This window comes from Narcine bancroftii, chromosome 2, assembly GCF_036971445.1.
Source record: "Narcine bancroftii isolate sNarBan1 chromosome 2, sNarBan1.hap1, whole genome shotgun sequence".
In the NCBI taxonomy this organism is placed as follows: Eukaryota; Metazoa; Chordata; class Chondrichthyes; order Torpediniformes; family Narcinidae; genus Narcine; species Narcine bancroftii.
In genome coordinates, this window is record NC_091470.1 from 9,964,220 (window position 1) to 9,987,935 (window position 23,716).

Below are 23,716 nucleotides of genomic sequence, written 5' to 3' on the forward strand. Positions count from 1 at the left end.
TGTGTGACACCACTCAACGAGCTGACCTGTCACTTGCTCATTGAATCTGACCCAAATGCTTCATAAACATTCTATAGCACCTGCCTCCTCCTCCTCCTCTGGCAGCTCATTCCACACACCCACCTCCCTCAACAAAGATATTCCCTTCGGCTTCCCTCCCCCTCACCTTAAACTCCTGTCCTCTGGTTACCGATTTCCCTACTCTGGGTAATGGGTTCTCAGTCTTCACTCCATCTATTCCTCCTAGGATTCTGTGACAATATGAACTGTATCTCCAGCAGGGAGTTCAGGGGATCCCTGGGAAAGGCAGCCGACAGACCAAAGGATTCGACCTACCGTTGATGCACTCTCCTCTCCCATCAGGATGTGCTCAAGAATGCGAGAGCCATTGCCAATGGGCTTAACCCTTTGGACTCCATGCCCCTGTTTTCTGGGACTGGTTTCCTACCCAGTTGGTTCATACTGGAGTTCGTTCTGTACTTTACCCACAAGACCCAGTCCAGAGTGTATATTATGAAAGGTTAAAAATGGCCGGAGTCCAAAGGATTAAAGATGGTTTCTTCCCTGCAGCCATCAGGCTCCTGAATTAACCCAACAACAGATTCAATTTACTGTCATGTAATAAAACAGTGCCCTCGTACATGAAATTCCCTGTTGCCTGTTGTAAGGCAGACAGATTTGTCACTGGCAAGAGTTGCCTAAGCGCCTCTTAAGGACAGAGAAAGAGAAGCAAAAAAGACCCCCCCCCCCCCCCAAAGTCACCGAGTGTCCGTAGATTCACCTCCAGCGCTTCTGCAAACTCCGCAGACCATTGGTTTGGACTGGACTCTGAGTGGCTGTGGAAGGTGCTGGAAGCGAATCTACAGCCATTCAGTGACTTTGCTTTTCTTTCTCTGACTGTAAGAGGCGCTTCAGCCAATTTCTGCCAGTGGTGAATCTGTCTGCCTTACAGCTGGAAAAAATAAATTCCATGTAATATTACACTGTCTTTATTACATGGCAATAAAGGAATCTTGATTTTTATGTTCACTCTCCCCCCTCCTCCTGCCTCTCTCTGCCTTTACTCTTCTCGCCCCCACTCTGTCCTCCTGCCTCTCTCTGCCAATCTCTTCCCCCCCCCGCCCCCCATCTACCCTCCACACTGACTGTGGCACTACTTGTTCAGCCCATTCCTGGAGTCACGCCTGTAGTCAGCCCTGATGTGTTTACCTGCATTGGTGGCAACAGAGCAGCTCAAGTCGTTGTTGTCTCCCTGCCTTTACCCCCTTCCCCTCTATTTCCTCCCTCCTCCCCCTGCCCTGCCTCCCAAGCTGTGAGTGGCTTTGCACGGGGATATAAGCAGAGGGCCACCCCCTGATGCGGGCCTCTCCGTTCCCCCACCCTGCGTTGGAGCCAGTTGTTTTACCAGATGTTCTACCCTGGCTGCGGACACATCTGCTCAGCTGCTCAATAGGAGGAAAGTGGAAGATGGATGGTGTCTGAAGTGGTGGCCAGGGACGTTCAAACAAAGACGAGATCCGCTGCCTGTGGTGCTGGGTTCCAGGAAAGCATCTATCCTTCACCAGTCAGTCGCTCACACTCCCCGTGTCAGATGCAGCTTCCCTGGCCGATGTGTCTGAACACACAGGTCACAGTTCACCCCTTCCCAGAGCCATCCAGTCTACTGCACAGAAACAGGCCCTTCAGCCTAACCTGTGCTCACCAGACTAGCCCCACTGGCCTATTCTTAGCTCATATCTCTTGAACCCTTTCCTGTCCATGGTCACGTCCAAACATTCTTTTAACATAGAACATTACAGCACAGTACAGGCCCTTCAGCCTTCAATGTTGTGCCAACCCATATATTCTCACCAAGAAAAATGGCTAAACCCTCCCCGCCCCGTAACCCTCTATTATATCCATGTGTCTGTCTAAGTGTCTCTTAAATGCCCCTAATGTTTCAGCCTCCAGCAGCATCCCCTGGCAAGGCATTCCAGGCCCCTACAACTCTCAGTGTAAAAACTTACCTTGACACCTCCCCTAAACTTCCCTCCCTTCACTTTGTACACGTGTCCTCTGGAGTTTGCTGATCCTGCCCTGGGAAACAGGTGCTGGCCGTCCACCCTATCCCTGCATCTCAATCTTGTTGACTTCTATTAAGTCTCCTCTCATCCTTCTACGCTCCAAAGAGGCAAGTCCCAGCTCTGTGAACCTTGCCTCATGAGACTTATTTTCCAATCCAGACAACATCCTGGTAAATCTCCTCTGCCCTCTCTCGACAGCTTCCACATCCTTCCTATAATGAGGTGACCAGAACTGAACACAATACTCCATGTATGGTCTCTCTACTCCTGAACTCAGTCCCCCAACTAATGAAGTCCAGCATCCCATAGGCCTTCTTAACAATCCTATTAACCAGTGTGGTGTCCTTGAGGGATGTATGGATTTGGACCCCAAGGTCCCTCTGTTCATTCACACTATTAAGTAACCAACCATTAACCCTGTACTCATCCCTCTGGTTTGTCCTTTCATAATGCATCACCTCACACTTTGAAATTCATCTGCCACTTCTCTGCCCAACTCTACATCCTCTTATAACCTTCAACAACCTTCAATTCCATCCACAACTCCTCCAACCTTTGTGTCATCTGAAAACTTACTGACTCGTCCTTCTGCCTCTTCATCCAGGGTCAATTATAAAAATCACAAAGAGCAGGGGTCCCAGAACAGATCCCTGCGACACTCCACTAGTCACTGACCTCCAGACAGAAAACTTTCCTTCCACTATTACTCTCTGCTTTCTTCCTACAAGCCAATTTTCTATCCACATGGCCAAAGTTCCACTGATCCCATGACTCACGACTTTCTGAACGAGTCTCTCATGGGGACCTTGTCAAATACCTTGTTAAAATCCATGGCGACCACATTTACCGCCCGACCCTCATCAATTTATTTTGTTACCTCCTCAAAAATCTCAATTAGACTCGTGAGGCCCAACCTTCCACTCACAAAGCCCTACTGACTATCCTTGAGTAGACTGGACATCTCCAAATGCTCATAGATCCTGTCCTTAAGAATCCTCTCCATTACTTTACACACCCCTGACGTAAGACTCACTGGTCTATAATTTCCAGGATTCTCCCTATTACCTTTTATAAACAAGGGGTCTATATTTGCCATTCTCCAATCCTCCGGCACCTCCCCTGTGGCCAAAGAGGATTTAAAGATCATAGCTATTGCCCCAACTATCTCTTCCCTCCCTTCCCACAGCAGCCTGTGGCACATCATGTCCGGCCCCGGGGATTTATCAATCTTGATGATTTTAAGAAGATCCAAAACTTCCTCTTCCTTAATCTCCACAATGTCCAGCCCACAGGCCCGTTCAATTTCGACCTCACCGTGATCAAGGTCCTTTTGTGAACACTGACACAAAGTATTCATTTAGGACCTCCCCAACCTCCTCCGCCTCCAGGCAAATGTTGCCTCCTTTATCGTTTATCGGCCCCACCTTCATTCTCATCATCCTTCTGTTCTTCAGAAATGCATAGAACACCCCGGGGTTCTCCTTAATCCTTCAAGCCAAGGCTTCTCATGCCCCCTTCGAGCTCTCTGGTCATTTCCTAAGCTCCTTCCTGGGTACCATGTATTTCTCATGACCCCTTCCTGTTTCCTGCTTCCTATATCTAAATATGCTTCCTTCTTCTTCTTGATCAGTTGCATGACCTGTTTCATCAGCCATGATTCCCTTTTCCCACCATCTTTTCCCTGTCACAGTGGGACAAACCTATCCTGAACCCAGTACAAGTGGTCCCTAAACTCCCTTCACGTTACCTCTGTGCTTTCACCCTTGTTCCCAATTTCCTCTCGCTAGTTTCTGCCTCATCCCTTCGTAATTAGCCCTTCCTCAGTTTGACAGTTTATATCCTTTTCCGTAGCTATGTTGAAGTTCAGGGAGTTGTGGTCACTCTCACCAAAATGCTCCCCCACCGAGAGGTCCGTCCCCTGACCAGGTTCACTCCCCAGAACCAGATCCAGTCTGGCCTCTCCTCTCGTCGGCCGGTCCACACACAGTGTCAGGAATCCTTCTTGGACACACCTGACAAATTCAGCCCCTTCCATCCCTCTTGCAGACAGGAGGTGCCAGTCAATATTAGGGAAGTTTAAATCACCCATAACTACAACCCTGTATTTCCCACCATTCCAAAATCTGCCTGCTGATCTGCTCCTCGAGGTCCCAAGGGTTATTTGGGGGCCTGTAAAGACTCCCAGCACAGTGAGAGCTCCTTTCCTGTTTCTGACTCCACCCACACCGGCTCAGTGGACCCTCCCTCTGCAGCCTCTTCCCTTTCTATAGCCATGATACTATCCCTGACCAGTAATGTTACTCCCCCCATCCCTCCCTTACCTCCCATCCTATTCCTTTTAAAACCCCTAAAACCCAGTACCTGCATCAGCCGATCCTGCCCTTCCTCCAGCCAAGTCTCTGTAACGGCCACAACATCATGGTTCCACGTACTGATCCAGGCTCTAAGTTCATCCCCTTTATTCCTAATATTCCTTGCATTGAAATAGACACATTTCCACCCCTCTAACTGGCTCCATTTATGTTTTGTCTCCTGCCTGTCCTTCCTCACCAACTCGGAGCACACAGCATCAAGCTTCAGTCCTTCTACTCTAATCTCTGCCCTTACATTCTGATTCCCACCCCCCTGCCAAACTAAACCCTCCCCATCAGCTCTAGCAAACCTGCCCCCCAGGATATTGGTCCCCCTTCAGTTCAGGTGCAGCCCGTCCTTTTTGTACAGATCAGACCCTCCCCAGAAAAAATCCCAATGATCCAGAAATCTGAATCCCTTCCCCCTGGGACCAACTCTCAAGCCACACACTCATCTGCCCCAACTCCCTGTTCCTACCCTCTCTGCCACATGGCACAGACAGCAAACCCAAGATCACCACCCTCGAGGTCCTGCTTTTTAACTTCTTCACTAATTCCCTATATTCCCTCTTCAGGACCTCATCCCTGCTCCTATCTATATCATTAGTCCACACATGGACCACAACATCTGGCTGCTCCCCCTCTAGAATCCTATGAACTCGATCAGGGATGTCCCTGACCCTGGCACCCAGGAGCCAACTGTCATATACATGAGTACATATGCTGATGCACCAAAATTCTTCCCTGCTGCAGCCACAAAGTACATGAGATGCACCCACTGGAATCGCGTAGACTAAACTACCGTAATATTTGGGCATCACGGTTACATAGTGATTATCTCAACACTATCACAGCGACCAGGGCTCGAATCCCACGCTGTCTGTAAGGAGGTTACGTTCTCACCGTGTCTGCGTGCATTTCCTCCGGGGGCTCAGGATTCCTCCCACCCTTCAAACGTACTGGGGTTGTAGGTCAATTGGGTGTTATTGGGCAGCAGGGGCTTGTGGGCCAGAAGGGCCTGTCACTGTATTGTATGTCTAAATTTTTAATGTTTTTTTAAATTTCATGATCCAGAAAAACTAATAATTATACAAAAGGCAGAATAAATATTCCTGGTTGTGATAGGAGGAGAGATGGTTAAATATCCACTGGGGCAGTTGAAATGAGGAGGGCATCTATTTCAGGTTTTGGGGGGGAACTCGTAGGGGTAACAAGGCGGTAGAACGAGTGAAAGGGACAATGGCAATACTTGGCACTGGACCATGGCAGGAAACATTCTGCAGGATATGGGCCAAACCCAGGCAAATGGGACAGAATAGGTAGAACATAGGATAAAGGACCAGATGTTGGCCATTCAGCCCATTGATCCGCTCTGCCATTCCATCATGAGCCGATCCATTCTCCCACTCAACCCCACTCCCTGCCCTTCTCCCCTTAGACACTCTGACTATTCAGACACCTATCAATCTCTACCTTAAATGCACCCAACAACCTCCACCACCACCCAGGGCAGCAAATCCCAGAGGTTCTCCACTCTCTGGCTAAAGAAATTCCTCCACATCTCTGTTTTAAATGGGTGCCCTTCCATCCTGAAGTTGTGCCCTCTTGTCCTAGACTCCCACACCATGGGAAATAACTTTACCACATACACTCTGTCCAGACTTTTCAACATTCCAAATGCTTTCATGAAGTCCCCCCCCCACCCCCTCATTTTTCTGAGCTCCAAGGAGTGCAGTCCAGGAGACGCCAAACATTCCTCATTTGTTAATCCCTTCATTTCAGGAATCATTCTCGTGAATCTTCTCTAAACTCTCTCCAATGCCAGCACATCTTTCCTTAAATAAGGAGCCCAAAACTGTATCCCATACCCCAAGGGGGGCCTCACAGTTTGGGGGCTGCATTAGCCAAGGCATGATCTCCCTTGAATTTACGATTTGATCAGCCCAGAGTCCCAAGTTACCAGCCCAGCAACTTTCTGTGGTTCTACAAGTTCACACCTCTCTGAGTGAAGATCATTCTCCTCATCTCCATCCGAGATGGCCTCCCCTTCTTCTGGACTTGCCCAACATCCAGAACATTCTTCCTGCATTTACCCTGTCTAGTCCTATTAGAATTTCATCGTTTTTTTTGTTAAATTTTATTTCCAGCACGGTAGAAGCCCATTCTGGCCTTTTAAACCAGTGCCGCCCAACTACACTCAAATTATCCTGAATCCCCTGGGAGGAAACTGGAGCCTGCGGGGAAAACCATGTGGACACGAAGAGGACATACAGACAGTGCTAGATTTTAACTCAGGCCACTGGCTCTGTAACAGCACAGCGCTAAGCGTGCCATCCATGGTTCATGCCCTGGACCAGTGCACACAGCCATGTCTGCATCACCAGCATGCCAGCCTCCATTGCCCCTTCTAGGGATCTACATATCCACCCTGATTACCAAAATTCTATCACCTGGCAGTTGTTGGGAATAATTCCATCTGCCAGAAGCCTGCCTAATTCTCCCTGGACAATGTCCCAGTAAGGATATACCTGGATGGGACATTCAAATGGTACAGTGTTCCCAATGAGGACATACCCGGACATTCCCCCCCAGTAGAGTGTTCCCAGTGAGGAAGTACATGGACATGCACCCAGTACAAGGTTCCCAGTGTGGACATACCCAAACATGCCCCCGGTACAGTGTTCCCAGTGAGGACGTGCCTGGACATGCCCTGAGTACAGTGTTCCCAGTGAGAACATACCCAAACATTCCCCCAGTACAGTGTTCCCAGTGAGGACGTACCCGGACATGCCTCCAGTACAGTGTTCCCAGTGAGGACGTACCCGGACATGACCCCAGTGCAGTGTTCCCAGTTAGAACATGCCCCCAGTACAGTAAGGACATACCCAGATAGCCACCGGTACAGTGTTCCCAGTGAGGGCACACCCGATCATGCCCCAGTACAGTGTTCCCAGTGAGGATGTACCCAGACATGCCCCAGTACAGTGCTCCCAGTTAGGACGTTCCCGGACATTCTCCCGGTACAGTGTTCCCAGTGAGCACATACCCGGACATGCTCCCAGTACATAGTCCCTGACTATCCTTTTGCTCTCAATTTACTTGTAGAAATTCTATGGATTTTCCATCACGTTGTCAGCCAACACAGCCTCATCTGTTCTTTCAGCCTTTCTGATTTCCTTTGCACTCTTGAAGAACCTAATTTGCTCCTTATTGACGATATCTGCTTTATTTCATCCCTACCTGATCCCCAGTATCCCTCGAAATAAGGTTCCCTGTGCCTACGAACCTTGGCTTTAATCCTTTTAGGAACATACAAACTCTGTACTCTGAACATTTCCTCTTTGAAGATGCTGCAATACCTCGCGCGTCCTTGCCTGAAAACAACTTCTCCCAATCCATGCATTCTAGATCCTTTCTCATTTCCTCAAAATTGGCCTTTCTCCAATTTATAATCTCAACCCGATGCCCAGACTTATCCCTCTCCATAATTAACTGGAAACAAATGACATTATGGTCACTGGACCCAAAATGTCCCCCTGCACATACATCTGCCACGCGTCCTGACTCGTTCCCCAGTAGGGGATTGAACCCTCTTTCGTTGGTTCCTCGATATATTGACTTGGATGGCGGTGAGATTGTGGAATGAGCTGCCAGCAAAGTTCAGGGATGAGGGTTTGACATCATTATTTAAGGGTGGCAGTGGCAAGTCAGGGTGTGGAATAGAGGGGATGGGGTGTGACAGACGGGTGGGACAAGAGATGGAGTAGAGGGATCGGGGAGGTGGGTGAGCACTCTGGGGAACAGGCATGACTGGGGCTCGGTAAATGGGGTGGAATGTTCTTCAGTCTTGCACTTAATCACCCTCACTCTCCCTCCCCTCTCCCCATTCCTCTCTCCCCTCGCCACCACCCACTCCTCTCTCCCCATTCCCCATTCTCCTCTCCCCATTCTCCCCTCACCTCTACCCACTCCTCTCTCCTCACTTCTCTCTCTCCCCACTCCCCACTCCTCTCTCCCCACTACCCACTCCTCTCTCCCCACACAAATTCCCCAACTGAAACCCCTCCCGAATACCTATCCCCTTGTCTTACCCCAACTTAACCGCTTTTCTGACACCTCATTACCCCTCCCTTCACGTACCCCTCCCCCACCATGCACCTCCCACCTCCCCACTCATCCATCTCACTCATTCACTCATTCACCCCATCCCACCTTCTCCACCTCTCTCCCTCCCCACCACTCTCCCCCATCTCATCTTGTCCTCACTTCCCAACCCCCATCTTCTCCCCCACGCATCACTCACCCTTTCCCCACCTCTCCCTCTCCTCCCTCTAACTGCATCACCCCTACCAAACCCCTCCACCCACCCACCCCCCACTCCACCCTTACCCCCACCATACCACCACTCCACCTTTCCTCTCCCCACCCTTCCACACCCCCACAGACACACGGAGGGACCGCTGCAACTACCGACTGTCGAGGCTACCGCGGGTGAATGGTGTCACAGCCCAGCCGGGGGGTAGGGTGCGGAGAGCTGTGCAGGGGTTCCAGCCCCCCCAGAGCTGCCTGGACCTGCTGGCTCCAGAGCAGTTGTTGTCCACGCTGCTGGAGGCCGAGCCCCCTAACATCTACTCGCTCAGCCAGGCCAACAAGCCCTTCACTGAGGCTTCCATGATGATGTCCCTCACCAACCTGGCTGATCGCGAACTCGTTCACATGATCGCATGGGCCAAGAAAGTGCCAGGTAACCCAGACCCACGTCCGTCCCGGCACAGACTGCAGCAGGGTACAACCCTCGAGCGATGTCCCCCTGTCATGGGTCAGTGCAGAGGAGACATCACTCTGTGTCTGACCCTGGGAGTGTGTGATAGAACAGTATAGAGGGAACTTCACTCTGTGTCTGACCCTGGGAGTGTGTGATAGAACAGTATAGAGGGAACTTCACTCTGTATCTGACCCCGGGAGTGTGTGATGGGACGGTGTGGAGGGAGCTTCACTCTGTGTCTGACCCCGGGAGTGTGTGATAGAACAGTATAGAGGGAACTTCACTCTGTATCTGACCCCGGGAGTGTGCGATGGGACGGTGCAGAGGGAGCTTCACTCTGTGTCTGATCCCAGGAGTGTGTGATGGGACGGTGTGGAGGGGAATGTGTGGGTTCTGGTTTGTCTATGAACTGCCTTCATGGGGCATCCTCTTGACCATTGAAAGCAGGCACTGATGAGGGGACCACTAAGTGCCCAAGTCCTTCCCTTGGAGGTGATTCTGACCATACAGTCACTGGCACTTTCCTTCCATGCCTCAATCCCCTCTCCCCTCCCCATCAGTCCGTGCCTGTAGCATATGGCAAGCTACAGGTCCTGAGTCCGCAACATGTCCTGCTGCCTCTCTCCTGGCCTGCAGCTTTACAGATATCACCAAGTGTCTGTCTACCCCAATTCCCTCCAACCCCCACCCAAGCCCCTTCTCCTGCTGCTGACCTGGTCAGTTCTGCCCCCTCCCCTCTGCGGATGCTTCCTGGTGAGTTCCTGGGTGGGGGATTCCGGCTGGATGTGCTCTGTGGGCACAGTGGTTGCCGCCACACGTCTGACTGCCTCTCTCTCGGCAGGCTTCATCGAGCTCGATCTCCATGACCAGGTGCAGTTGTTGGAGTGCTGCTGGTTGGAGGTACTGATGGTGGGGTTGATGTGGAGGTCCATTGACTATCCTGGCAAGCTCCTCTTTGCCCCTGATCTCATCCTGGACAGGTGAGAGAAGAGTGGCACCTCCCTCCCCTCAAGTCGAGGGCAGTGGCTGGGTGGATCAGGGCATCCTAAAACTGTGGGTCTGGAGTCATGAATCGGTCTGGGTGTGGTTTGTACTGACTAAGCCTGGGGTTGTATGGGGGAATGGAGAAGGTGAATGACCATGGTCATTCCCCCAGGGCAGGCAGTCTAAAACTGAGGGGTGCAGTTGGAGATAAGAGGGGAAGATTTGAAGGGGACCACAAGACCAAGGAGCAGGCATAGGCCATTCAGCCCATTGAGTCTGCCCTGCCATTCAATCATATGCTGACCCATTTTCCCACTCAGCCCATTGCCCGGCCTTCTCCCCATAACCTTTGATCCCCTGACTAATCAAGAACCTGTCAATCTCTGCCTTAAATGCACCCAATGACCTGGTCTCCACAGATTCACCAACCTCTGGCTGAAGAAATTCCTCCACATCTAAGTGGGCACCCTTCAATCCTGAAGTTGTGCTCTCTTGTCCTTGACTCTCCCACCGTGGGAAACAACCTTTCTATATCTACTCTGCCAATGCCTTTCAATATTTGACTTTCAGTGAGATCACCCTCGTCCTAAATTTCACTGAGTTCAGACCAAGAGCTGTCAAACATTCCTCATATGATAACCCTTTCATTCCTGGAATCATCCTCGTGAACCTCCTCTGAACCCTCTCCAACATCAGCTCATCCTTTCTTCAATGAGGAGCACAAAACTGCCCACAATCCTCCACGTGAGGTCTCACCAGGAACTGAAAAAGCCCCAACATCACATCCCTGCTCTTAGACTCCATTCCTCTTGAACTGATTCCAGCATCGCATTTGCCGCCTTCTCCACCAAATCAACCTGCAAGTTTCCCTTCAGGCCGTCCTGCACAAGGTCTCCCAGGTCCCTTTGCATCTGGGGATTTTCAGTTTTCTCCCCATTTAGAAAATAGACTGCCCATTTATTTCTTCCACCAAAGTGTGTTACCGTGCACTTCCCAACATTACACTTCATTTCCCGCTTCTCTGCCCTGTCTCCGAATCTGACCAAGTCCTTCTGCACCCTCCCTATTTCCCCAAAACGACCTCCGCCTCCTCCGACTTTCATATCATCAAACTTGGCCACAAACCCATTCAATCCAGAATCCAAATTATTAATATATAACATAAAAGAAGTGGCCCCAACCCCGACCCCTGTGGAGATCACTGGAAACTGGCTGCCAACCAGAATATGATCCCTGTATTCCGACTCTCTGCTTCCGGCCAATTGGCCAATGTTCCACCCACGCTATTATGTTTCCTGTTAGACCCTGAGTTCTAATCTTGTGAAGTAGCCTCACGTGCAGCACCTTGTCAAAGGCCTTCTGATAATCCAAATACACAAGAACCACTGCATCTCCCTTATCCAGCCAGCTGGTCACTTCTTCAAAGAATTCCAATAGGTTTGTCAAGCAAGGACCTGAGGAACCCCTTGCTAACATGGAGGGTGGTGGGTTAGACCGAGCACAGCTCTGTGCTGTGGGTAGGAAAGGGTGAGACAGATGTAGGCCAAATTCTGGCAAATGGGTCCAGTTCGAGAGGGCACCTTGGTTGAGCTTGGGGGAGATGGACCGAAGGGCAGCGCTGACCCAAATCCCACATTTGGTCACTGCCAGATTTTGAATGCAGTGAAGCCAGGTCACTGGTGCAGTGTCAGAACCTTCGCAATCTGTCTTTGCTCTGGACGGGGGCCCCACTGGTGACCTGCAGAAGTAGGATGCAGAAACAGGCCATTCAGCCCACACTTCCCATGCTGGGGTGCCTCAAACCTTCTCCCTCCTGCTGGATTGAGCCGGACTGTGTCATCCCTCCTCCCCAACCATTCCTTGTCCCCAACCCCTGGGGGTGGGCAAGATTCTGTTGTCTCCTTGAAGGGCTGGGTCAGTAAGTTGGGTCAGTAAGCCCCAGCACACCCTACCTGCCCAGTGTGGGGGGGATGTAGAGGGTGGGTCAGTAAGGTATGAAGGTTGGAGGAGTTATGGATGGAGCTGAAGGCTGTCGTAGGTTACAGCATGATATGGACAGAATGCGGCAGATGGAGTTCAATCCAGGTCAGTGTGAGGTGGTGTATTTTTGGAAGGTCACATTGAAAGCAGAGTACAGGGTTAATGGTCATTACTTAACAGTGTGAAGGAGCAGAGGGACCTTCGGGTCCAAATCTATACATCTCTCAAGGTCACCACACTGGTGATAGGAAGGCCTGTGGGATGCTGGGATTCATTAGTCAGGGGAGTAAGTTAGGAGTATAGAGATCTGTGGCAACTTTACAAATCTATTGTGTTCAGTTCTGGTCATCTCATTACAGGAAGGATGTGGAAGCTGTGGAGAGGGTGCAGAGGAGATTTAGCAGGATGTGGCCTGGATTTGGGAAGAATAACCAAAATAGGATGTATGCAGTGAAGGGGAGGGCATTAAGGAACAGAGGGATCTTTGAATGATGGTTCAGCGTTCCCTGAAGGTGGATTCCCATGTAGATAGGGTGGTGAAGAAGGCTTTTGGTATGCTGGCCTTTATAAATCAAAGCATAGAATATAGGAACTGGGAGGTGATGTTGAGACTGTTTAAGGCTTAGGAGTAACATAAGAGGAGCTTCTTCACTCAGAGAGTGGTGGCTGAGTGGAATGATCTTCCAGAAGAGGTAATTGGGGCAGGGTCAATTCTGTCATTTAAGAGGAGGTTAGATGAGTACATGGATGTGAGGGGGTTGGTGGGTTATGGGCAGGGAGTGGGTAGGTAGAACCAGTGGAGTTTCACGTAGATTGGTGCGGACTAGAAGGGCCGATATGGCCTGTTTCCATACTGTAAATTGTTATATGGTTATATGGTATCTCATGAGAAGTTAACAGAGTTGGGACTTTTCTCTTTGAAGGATGAGAGGAGACTTGATAGAGGTCGACATGATTCTGAGAGGCATAGAGAGGGTGGACCACCAATGCCTGTTTCCCCAGGTGGGATCAGCAAACACCAGAGGACATCTGTACAAAGTGAAGGGAGGGAAGTTTAGGTGAGACGAGAGGGGAAAGGTTTATACACATAGAGTGGTGGTGTATGCCTGGAATGCCCTGCCAAGGCTAACCTCTGTTGTCGCACAGCCTCTGATCGGTCGAATGGTGACCCTTGAGTTCGGGGCATCTCTGTCAGCCTCCCCGACCCCTGGTTCACCGGGCCTCCGGAGGGATGGTGGGGATGTGTGGTGAGGTGGATGGAGGTGGTTAGGAACCGTTGGGTGTCAGCAATGGGTGGGCAATGGCAGGTGAGAAACTGTGCAGGGGCTGCGAGGCCTGGAGCCCCATTCAGTTCCACTGTGAGAGAGAGCCCACTTCAGTACCCAACCTTTCTCTGCACAGGGCCTGGGGTCAGAGGGAACAGAGCTGGTTCAGCATCCGGAATGTTCCTGGCTATGGACAGGAACCCTGAGCAATGCAGAGAGAGTGCGGAGTGATGGCTGGGCTGGTGTTGATGCAGTGCTGCCTCTCCTCAACTGTCTCAGCCTGTCACCCCTCTGCATCCCCGTGTCTCTCACATACAACTTCTCCCCCTGCACTCCCCCAGCTCCCCCCTTGCCATCTCCCCTTGCTTAACTCCCCCCTCAATGCCACCTCACTCCCCCCTTGCTGCCCCTTTACTTCCCCCTTGCACCCCCTCGCCCTCTCCCCTTGCCCTCCCCTTCACTCTCCCCCTTTGCTTTCCCCTCACCCTTCTCCCTTGCTCCTCTCCTCACTCCCCCCTCGCTGTCCCCTCACTCCCCCTCGCCCATCCCCCTCGCTCTTCTCCTCACTCCTCCCTCACTGCCCCCTCACTCTTGCTCTCCCCCTCACTCTCCCCCTTCGCTTCCCCCTAGCTCCTCTCTGCACTGCCCCCCCTCACTGCCCCAGCTCCCCCTCGCCCTCTCCCCTCGCTCTTCCCTTGCCTTCCACCTCACTCTCCCTCTTGCTCCCCCTCACTGTTCCCTCGCTCTCCCCCCTCTCTTCCCTCACTCCCCCCCACACAGGGCTACATGACATGATTCTCTCGGACTGTGAAGATGAAGCAAATTCTGCTTTGATGCCAAGAGAACAGTTTGTTCGTTTTGTAATCAATAAAACAGCCTGGCTCCTGGGCCTCACGTCCCTGTTTGACTTGGAACACAGTCGAGGGCCTGGAGCGGAGGGCTGTTTATTCAGACAAAACCACCTGAATCACACAAACTGTTGTTGCTGCAGCCTGAGTAATGAATGAGTCAGCTGTGTCATTAATAAAGTCGATTAGCACTCATTTACCCGAGCCAAACGCCCTCCCTGAGCAGAGACCTAGCTTTCCTTGCCCATTCACCTGTCCTGGGGTTACTGGCTGGTTCACACACATGGAATTGGCCCCATGGGTCACGAATGTACAGAGAATCCCCTCACTCTGCCCCTCTCTCCTACCCCTCTCCCATCAGCCAACCCTTCTCTCCTGTATCCGTCCCTCATTCCCTCTCTCTGCCCCCCTGTCCAGAGAGTGAGTGGGCTCTCAGACCCTGTGGGCCAGGGGGGAGTGGTCGTGGGGCCTTAGACCCTCCGGGACATGGGGGAGGGAATTGGGTCTCGGACCCTCCAAGATGGGGAGGGAGTGGGCTCTTGGACACTGTGATTTGAAGGGAGGGATTGGGGTCTTGGATGCTCCAGGATGAGGGAGAGTGGGGCCTCGGATCCTGTGGGTCAGGGGGAGGAAGTGGGACCTCGAACCCTTTAGGACAGGGGGGAGGGAGTAGGGTCTCAAACAGTCTGGGACTCTTAGATAGGCACATGGATGTAAGAAAAATAGGTTACATTTTAAAATTTAAATTTAAATTTAGGCCTACAGTGCAGTGACAGGCCCTTTTGGCCCACAAGTCCATGCCGCCCAATTACACCCAATTCACCTACAACCCCCGGAACTTTTTGAACGGTGGGAGGAATCCTGACCCCCTGGGGAAAACCCACTCAGACATGGGGAGAACGTACCAACTCCTTACTTCCTTACTGTGACAGGTGTGAGGAAGGGAAGGGTGAGCTTGTTGTGAAGGTTTCCATCGGTCAGCATGAGATTGTGGGCTTAAGTCTGTACTGTGCCGGAATGTTCTGTGTTCTATAAAAGATCAGGGGCAGGAGGGCAGTGGGGAACCAGAGAGGGAACATCTTAAATGATTTGAGTGGTCTACATTGGGGAATGCAGACTCCTTTGTCCAGAGTAGGGCAATCAGGACATGGGTTTAGGGGGAGCAGAGATTGCATTTTCTTATTTTGAAATTATTTTTAATATGGGAACCTGAGGGAAAATGTTTTTACACAGAGGGTGGTGGGCGTGTGGAACGGGCTGCCGGAGGATGTGGATGAGGCATGGGCTATTGCAATGTTTTGGACACATTTGGACAGATACGTGGACAGGATGGGTTTAGAGGGATCTGGGCCAAATGCAGGCAGGTGGGACTGGGGGGTGGGGCATTTTGGTCGGTGTGGGCAGGTTGGGCTGAGGGCCTGTCCCACCATCTGGTTTGAGGAGAAGATGAGGACAGATCAGGTGTCACGACAGGGAGTGGTGGGGCAGGCTTGGGGGACATGTTTCCTCGTGTTGTCTCACCCACCGACCCCCATTCCAACCTCTCATGTCCTTCAGGCCAGTAATCCTCCTGAGGTCCTTCTCCAAATCCCTGCAGAATCCTGCTTATCCCCCTGTCCACCCCACCCACAACCAGCCCCAGGGACGTGACCCTTGGGACGTGACCCCCGGTACATGACCCCAGGACATGAGCTCCTGGGAGCTTACCCCCCAGGACGTGACCCCAGGACATTACTCCAGCCCCTGCGTGGAGCCGGGGCATTCCCCATGTCCAGGACCGGTGCTAATTGTTTTCTCCGCAGGGATGATGGGCAGTGTGTGGAGGGGATTCTGGAGATCTTCGACATGTTGCTGGCAGCCACGTCCCGGTTCCGTGAGCTGAGACTCCAACACGATGAATATCTCTGCCTCAAGGCCATGGTCCTACTCAACTCCAGTGAGTACCAGCACTGCTCCCCCCAGAGACCCCCCTCTCCCATCACCCTCCTCAACCTCCCCATCACCCTCCTCAGCCTCCTCCTCACCTTACCCCCATCACCCTCCCCAACACCTCCCTCAACCACCCCCATCAACCCCCCTCCGCTTCCTCTCGGGCTCCCCCCCTCACCCTCTCCCCTTTCCACCCCCATTCCTCTTCAACCCACCGAATCTTCTTTCACCCCCTCTCTCCAACCCCTCATCCTTCTTGCCCCCTCACCCCCCTCTACCCCCTCACCCCCTTTTGCCTTCTCACCCACTCTCCCCACCACCAGGGTTGGTGCCAGAATTAGTGGGGGCATTAGAGTAACCGCGGGGGGCACAATCTGATGCTCAAGGTTGCTCGGGAGGGTGGGGGGGTGGTGCCCACCTGGACCTTCTCTGTGCAACACCACGGCTGTCCCTGCAACGGGCCAGACAAGTTGCTGATATTGTGTGGAGACTAGGGACGCGTCACAATACTTCGCTTGTTTGGGGGGCAATGCCCGTGGATATCGCCCTTGGCGCCGACCCTGCTGCACATTTCCCTTCCTCCCCACCCCCGCATGTTCACCGCCCTTCACCCCTTCCTACACTCACCCTCGCCTCCCAACCTTCTCCCCCTCCCTCTTTACACTCACCCTCCCTCCTGCCTCCACACCCCGGGGTGATCCGGGCCACTGAGTGTCCCGAGGACATTAACGTCACGAGGGTGGGGAGAGTGGAGGGAATGGGTGGTGTTGGGGGGTATTTTGTGTGCTATGGGATGGATTCCGGGAAACTGGAATGGATTTGCACTGAGAGCAAAACCCAGCAGAGGCAGTAAATTTGAAATGCAGGAAACACTTAGCCGGTCGGGCAGCGTCAGCGGAGAGAGAAACGGTGTGGAGGGTGTCTCAACCCGAGAACCTGGCGATCAGAATCAGATGTGTTTGTCAAGAAGTGACCAGCCGCTCTGGAGCTGCCTGGCTATACAATGTGGACAAAGCGGGAAGCGGTGTGCAGCAGGTAGTGTCACTGGCTCTCAGCGCCAGTTTCAATCCCCACCGTGGGCGCTGCCTGATCCAGGATCCTCCCAAATCCATGTGAGGAATAGATTGGGTGAACAGAGAGTCTCTTGCCCAGAGCAGGGGAATCAGTAACCAGAGGACATGGGTCTGAGGAGAGGGGAGAAATTGAACAGGAACTTGAGGGGGAACTGTTTTACACGGAGGGTGGTGGGTGATTGGAACAGGCAGCCAGAGGAGTGGGTTGAGGCAGGGCTAGTTAAATATTTAAGACCCATTTGGACAGATCCGTGGATAGGATGGACCAGAGGGATATTGGCCAAACATAGGCAGGTTGGGCCAGTGTGGGTGGGACAGTTTGGTTGGTGTGGGCAGGTTGGGCTAAAGGGCCTGTTTCCACGCTATGTGACCCAATGACTCTGAGCCTGTCTGCTTGTCCTTTGAGTAAGTGTTATCGATTGGTTAGTTAATACTGAGTTTGGTTCTGGTCACCTCTTTACAGGAAGGATGGGGAGGCTGTGGAGAGAGGGCAGAGGAGATTCACCAGGATGTTGCCTGGATTGGAGAATGTGTCTCATAAGGCGAAGTTGACAGAGCTGGGACTTTTCTCTTTGGAGTGTAAAAGGAGGAGAGGAGAGGAGAGGTGGTGGGGCAGAAGATGTGGAGTATATGGATTTTGGTAAGGCATTGGACAATGGGAGACACGTTCAGAAAGTTATGAGACATGGAATCCATGGAATATTGGCCGCATAGATACAGAATTGGTTTGCCTGCAGAAAGCAGAGAGTAAAAGTGGAAGGAAAGTTTTCTTTCTGGAGATCGTGACTAGTGGAGTGTTGCAGGGATCTGTTTAGGGACCCCTGCTCTTTGTGATTTTTATCAATGACCTGGACGAAGAGGCAGAAGGTTGTCAGTGAAGGTTGGAGGAGTTGTGGACAGTTGTCGAAGGTCACAAGAGGATATAACCATATAACCAAATAACAATTACAGTATGGAAACAAGCCATCTTGTCCCTTCCAGTCCGCACTGATTTACATGAAACTTCATTAGTTCCACCTACCCGTTCCCTGCCCATAACCCTCCAGTCCCTTCACATCCATGCACTTATCCAATTTTCTCTTAAATGTTAAAATGGATCCTGTTGCAACCACCTCTTCTGGAAGGTCATTCCACTCAACCACCACTCTCTGAGTGAAGAAGTTCCCTCTCATGTTACTCCTAAACTTTTTCCCCCTAACCCTTAACTCTTGACCCCTTGTTCCAATCTCTCCTACCCTCAAGGGGAAGAGCCTATTCACATTTACTCTATCAATCCCCCTCATAATTTTAAATACCTCTATCAAATCCCGCCTCAACCTTCTACGCTCCAATGAATAAAAACCCAGGCAACTCAGTCTTTCTTCGTATTCTAGATACTGCAATCCAGGCAACATTTTGGTAAAATTCTCTGCACCCTCTCTACCTTATTGATATCCTTCCTATAATTTGGGGACCAGAACTGCACACAGTATTCCAAATTTGTCCTCACCAATGTTTTGAACAGTCTCAACATCACCTCCCAACTCCTATATCTATGTTTTGATTTATAAAGGCCAGCATACCAAAAGCCTTCTTTACCAGTCTATCCACATGAGATTCCACTTTTAAAGAACAATGAACCATTATTCCAAGATCTCTCTGTTCCTCTGCATTCCTCAATGCCATCCCCTTCACTGCATATGTCCTGTTTTGATTATTCTTCCCAAAATGAAGCACTTCACACTTATCGATATTAAATTCTATCTGCCACCTTTCAGCCCACTCTTCTAAACAGTCCAAATCCTTCTGCAGTCCACGAAAACCCTCCTCACTATCCACAACTCCCCCTATTTTTGTATCATCCGCATGTTTACTAATCCAATTGACCACTCCATCAGCTAAATCATTAAATAACAACAAGGGACCCAACACCGATCCCTGAGGCACACCACTCGTCACCGACCTCCATCCTGACAGACAGTTATCCACCATGACTCTCTGGTATCTACCCTCTAGCCACCGTTGAACCCATCTGACTATCTCAATATTGGTACCTAGCGCCTGAACTTTCCTTACCAACCTTCCATACGGAACCTTATCGAAGGCCTTACTGAAATCCATATAGTCCACATCTACTGCTCTACCCTCATCAACATTCCTAGTCACCTCCTCAAAATTCAACAAGATTTGTCAACATAACCATGTTGAGTGTCGCTGATCAGTCCCTGTCTCTCTAGATACTTGTACTTATTATCTCTAAGAATACTCTCCATTAGTTTACTGACCACCGACATCAAACCTACTGACCAATTATTGCTGGGCTGACACCTGGAGCCCTTTTTTAACAGAGAAACCACATTTGCGATATGCCAACCCTGTGGCTCTAGTGACTGTTGGAAAATCACTGTCAGAGCCTCCGCTATTTCCTCCCTGACCTCCCTCAAGGTCCTGGGGGAAATCCCGTCGGGACCCGAGGACTTATCCACCTTTATATGCCTCAAAAGTTCTAATACCCCCTCTTTCCTAATCCCTACATTTTCCATAATTACCCCTTTTGCCTCACTTATCCTACATAATTCCATATCCTTTTCCCCATTGAATACCAACGAGAAGAACTCATTCGATATCTCCCCCATCTCATTCGGCTTCTCACATATTCGTCCGCTCCGATTCTCCAGTGGACCAATTCTATCCTCTCTCCTCTTGCTATTCACATATTTGTAAAATCCCTTCGGATTTACTTTCACCTTGTTCACTATAGCCACTTCGTACCTTCTTTTTGCTTTTCTAATTTCTGTCTTAAGCTTCTTTCTACAATCTATGTATCTTTCAAGCATCTCGTCCATCCCTTGCTTCCTGTATTTAATGTAGGTCTCCCTCTTATCTCGAACCAACTTTCTAATCTCTCTTGAACATTTGACCCTTCCTTTTATCCTAACAGGAACATAAAGATTCCCTAACCCTCAAAATCTCACCTTTAAATGCCCTCCAATTCTCCTCCAACTCCTTCCCAAAAAACAAATCTGCCCAAACAGGATGCAGAGGTGGGCAGAGAAGTGGCAGATGGAGTTCAATCTGGATAAGTGTGAGGAGATGGACAAACCAGAAGGCTGAGGATAGGGTTAATGGTTGGTTACTGTGGATGAACAGAGGGACCTTGGGGTCCAAATCCATACATCCCTCAAGGTCACCGCACAGGTTGATAGAATCATTAAGAAGGGCTTCATTAATGGGGGACTGCGTTCAGTCAAGGGGTCATGCTGCAACTCTACAAATCTCTGATGAGAACAGACTTAGAGTATTGTGTTCAGTTCTGGTCACCTCATTATAGGAAGGATGGGGAAGCTGTGGAGAGAGTGCAGAACAGATTTACCAGGATGTCGCCTGGATTGGTGAACGTGTCTCATAAGGCAAGGTTAGCAGAGGTGGGACTTTCCTCTTTGGTCATAGAAGGATGAGAGGAAACTTGATAGTGGTTTACAAGATTCTGAGAGGCACAGATAGGGTGAATGGCCAGTGCCAGTTTCCCAGAGCAGGATCAGCAAACACCAGAGGACACGTGTACAAAGTGAAGTTTAGGGGAGACGTCAGGGGTAAGTTTTATTTACACTGAGAGTTGTGGGGGTCTGGAATGCCTTGCCGGGGATGGTGGTGGAGGCTGGAACATTGGGGGCACTTAAGAGACTCTTAGACAGATACATGGATGGAAGGAAAATCAAGGGTTCTGGGTGTGAGGGTTATTGTGGAGTAGGTTTAGGTAAATTGGCTCAACGTCGAGGGTTTGGAATGTTCCATGATCTACATTCTGATATTTTCACCGACTACTCTCCTTCACTTTGGAAAGTGAGAAGAGATAAATCCCTGCCCTGCACCTTCCCTAATCACTCTCCTCCCCGTTCAGTCTGCAGGGAGCCGCGATGGCTGGTGTCCACTCCAGCTTGTCGGGCTCTGGGAGTGAAGGGCAGCCAATGGGATGGTGGTGCGGAGGGGATGGTAGCAGCAGTGGCCAGTCTGGGTCCCAGCAGCTCCTTCACGTCGTAGTCCTGCCAGCTTTGGACGTGGTTCTTCAATCAGCCCTGACTTCTGGCATTGTTGTTCAGTGATTCCAGCACTCCTCATTTGTCTCTGCTGCTAAAGTATTTTTAAATTTGTAAATTTCTAAATATGTTTCATCAGAGCCCAAGTCATTATTAGTTTATCTGCCATTTCTCCTCTCCTTCCCATTTATCAGCCCACATGTTCCTTGATTCTAATTGGCAGGGGCCCAAATTAACAGAGGAATATTCTGCTGCTCATATCTATCTTCAGCCTGATTATTCTGTCTTTTTTCACAACTGTATTTCTTTACTCATCCCGTGGATTGGAGGGGTTTGCCATTCCAGCGTTCAGGCCCATAAATCAACCACGTTGGCAGGGAAGGAGGTTCTGGCCCCTTGCTCCATCCCCCAGGGAGGCTGGTGGTCACAACAATCCAGGATTCACCCCATTCTGACCGGCCTTTGCTTTATATACCTGAGCAGTGACCCTGAGGTGAGGGCAAGACCCCCAAGAAACTCCATCTCCAGATTCATACAAGAAGAGAAGAGAGACCATTACAGGACACTGCAGGCCAAATTGGCCATGGTTTCCACAGAGAGGGATCTCTTCATTTTCACGTTAATCACCATTTAATTTATGGTATCGCAGGGAAAGGGTCGTGAGGGAAAATTTTCCACATCCTCAGCCAAGAGGTGGGTCCACAGACCTGTTTAGAATTCGCGGGCTGAACTTTTCACACCGCAACACAGCAGTGTGATAATCTCGACTGTAACCCCCCCACCCTGCACTCTGTGTCTCACTGTAACCCCCACCCTGCACTCTGTGTCCCACTGTAACACCCCACCCTGCACTCTGTGTCTCACTGTAACCCCCACTCTTCACTCTGTGTCCCACTGTAACAACCCACCCTGCACACTGTGTCTCACTGTAACCCCCACCCGGCGCTCTGTGACCCACTGTAACACCCCACCCTGCACTCTGTGTCTCACTGTAACCCCCACTCTTCACTCTGTGTCCCACTGTAACAACCCACCCTGCACTCTGTGTCTCACTGTAACCCCTACCCTGCACTCTGTGACCCACTGTAACCCCACCCTGCACTCTGTGTCCCACTGTAACCCCCACCTTCACACTGTGTCCCACTGTAACCCCCCACCCTGCACTCTGTGTCCCACTGTAACCCCCACCTTCACACTGTGTCCCACTGTAACCCCCCACCCTGCGCTCTGTGGCCCACTGTAACACCCCACCCTGCACTCTGTGTCTCACTGTAACCCCCACCCTGCACTCTGTGTCTCACTGTAACCCCCACCCTGCACTCTGTGTCTCACTGTAAACCCCACCCTGCGCTCTGTGACCCACTGTAACCCCCACCCTGCACTCTGTGTCTCACTGTAACCCCCACCTTCACACTGTGTCCCACTGTAACCCCCCACCCTGCGCTCTGTGGCCCACTGTAACACCCCACCCTGCACTCTGTGCCTCACTGTAACCCACACCCTGCACTCTGTGTCTCACTGTAACCCCAACCCTGCACTCTGTGTCCCACTGTAACCCCCACCCTTCGCACTGTGTCCCACTGTAACCCCCCACCCTGCGCTCTGTGAACCACTGTAACACCCCACCCTGCACTCTGTGTCTCACTGTAACACCCCACCCTGCACTCTGTGACCCACTGTAACCCCCACCCTACACTCTGTGACTCACTGTAACACCCCACCCTGCACTCTGTGTCCCACTGTAACCCCCCACCCTGCGCTCTGTGACCCACTGTAACCCCCACCCTGCACTCTGTGGCCCACTGTAACCCCCACCCTGCACTCTGTGTCTCACTGTAACCCCCACCCTGCACTCTGTGTCTCACTGTAATCCCCACCCTGCACTCTGTGACCCACTGTAACCCCCCACCCTGCACTCTGTGACCCACTGTAAGACCCCACCCTGCACTCTGTGTCCCACTGTAACCCCCCACCCTGCACTCTGTGTCTCACTGTAACCCCCACCCTGCTCTCTGTGTCTCACTGTAACCCCCACCCTGCACTCTGTGTCTCACTGTAACCCCCCACCCTACTCTCTGTGACTCACTGTAACCCCCCACCCTGCTCTCTGTGTCTCACTGTAACCCCCACCCTGCACTCTGTGTCTCACTGTAACCCCCCACCCAACTCTCTGTGACCCACTGTAACCCCCACCCTGCACTCTGTGTCCCACTGTAACCCCCACCCTACTATCTGTGACCCACTGTAACCCCCCACCCTGCACTCTGTGACTCACTGTAACCCCCACCCTGCACTCTGTGTCCCACTGTAACCCCCACCCTACTATCTGTGACCCACTGTAACCCCCCACCCTGCGCTCTGTGTCTCACTGTAACCCCCCACCCTGCGCTCTGTGACTCACTGTAACCCCCCACCCTGCACTCTGTGACTCACTGTAACCCC

The 23,716-nt window shown here is 51.3% G+C and overlaps 1 protein-coding gene across 3 annotated transcripts in view; it reads left to right on the forward strand.

The window, feature by feature from the left end:
- Positions 1-23,716, forward strand: part of LOC138753172 (estrogen receptor beta-like) — a 113,786-nt gene that overhangs the window by 55,449 nt on the left and 34,621 nt on the right. For 2 of the 3 annotated variants that reach the window (XM_069915792.1, XM_069915791.1), the window contains exons 5-7: positions 8,859-9,158; positions 10,021-10,159; positions 16,059-16,192. In XM_069915792.1, the coding sequence (XP_069771893.1) occupies positions 8,859-9,158; positions 10,021-10,159; positions 16,059-16,192 (573 nt within the window). The remainder of the gene's footprint in view (positions 1-8,858; positions 9,159-10,020; positions 10,160-16,058; positions 16,193-23,716) is intronic. The other variant, XM_069915793.1, reaches the window with a different exon arrangement.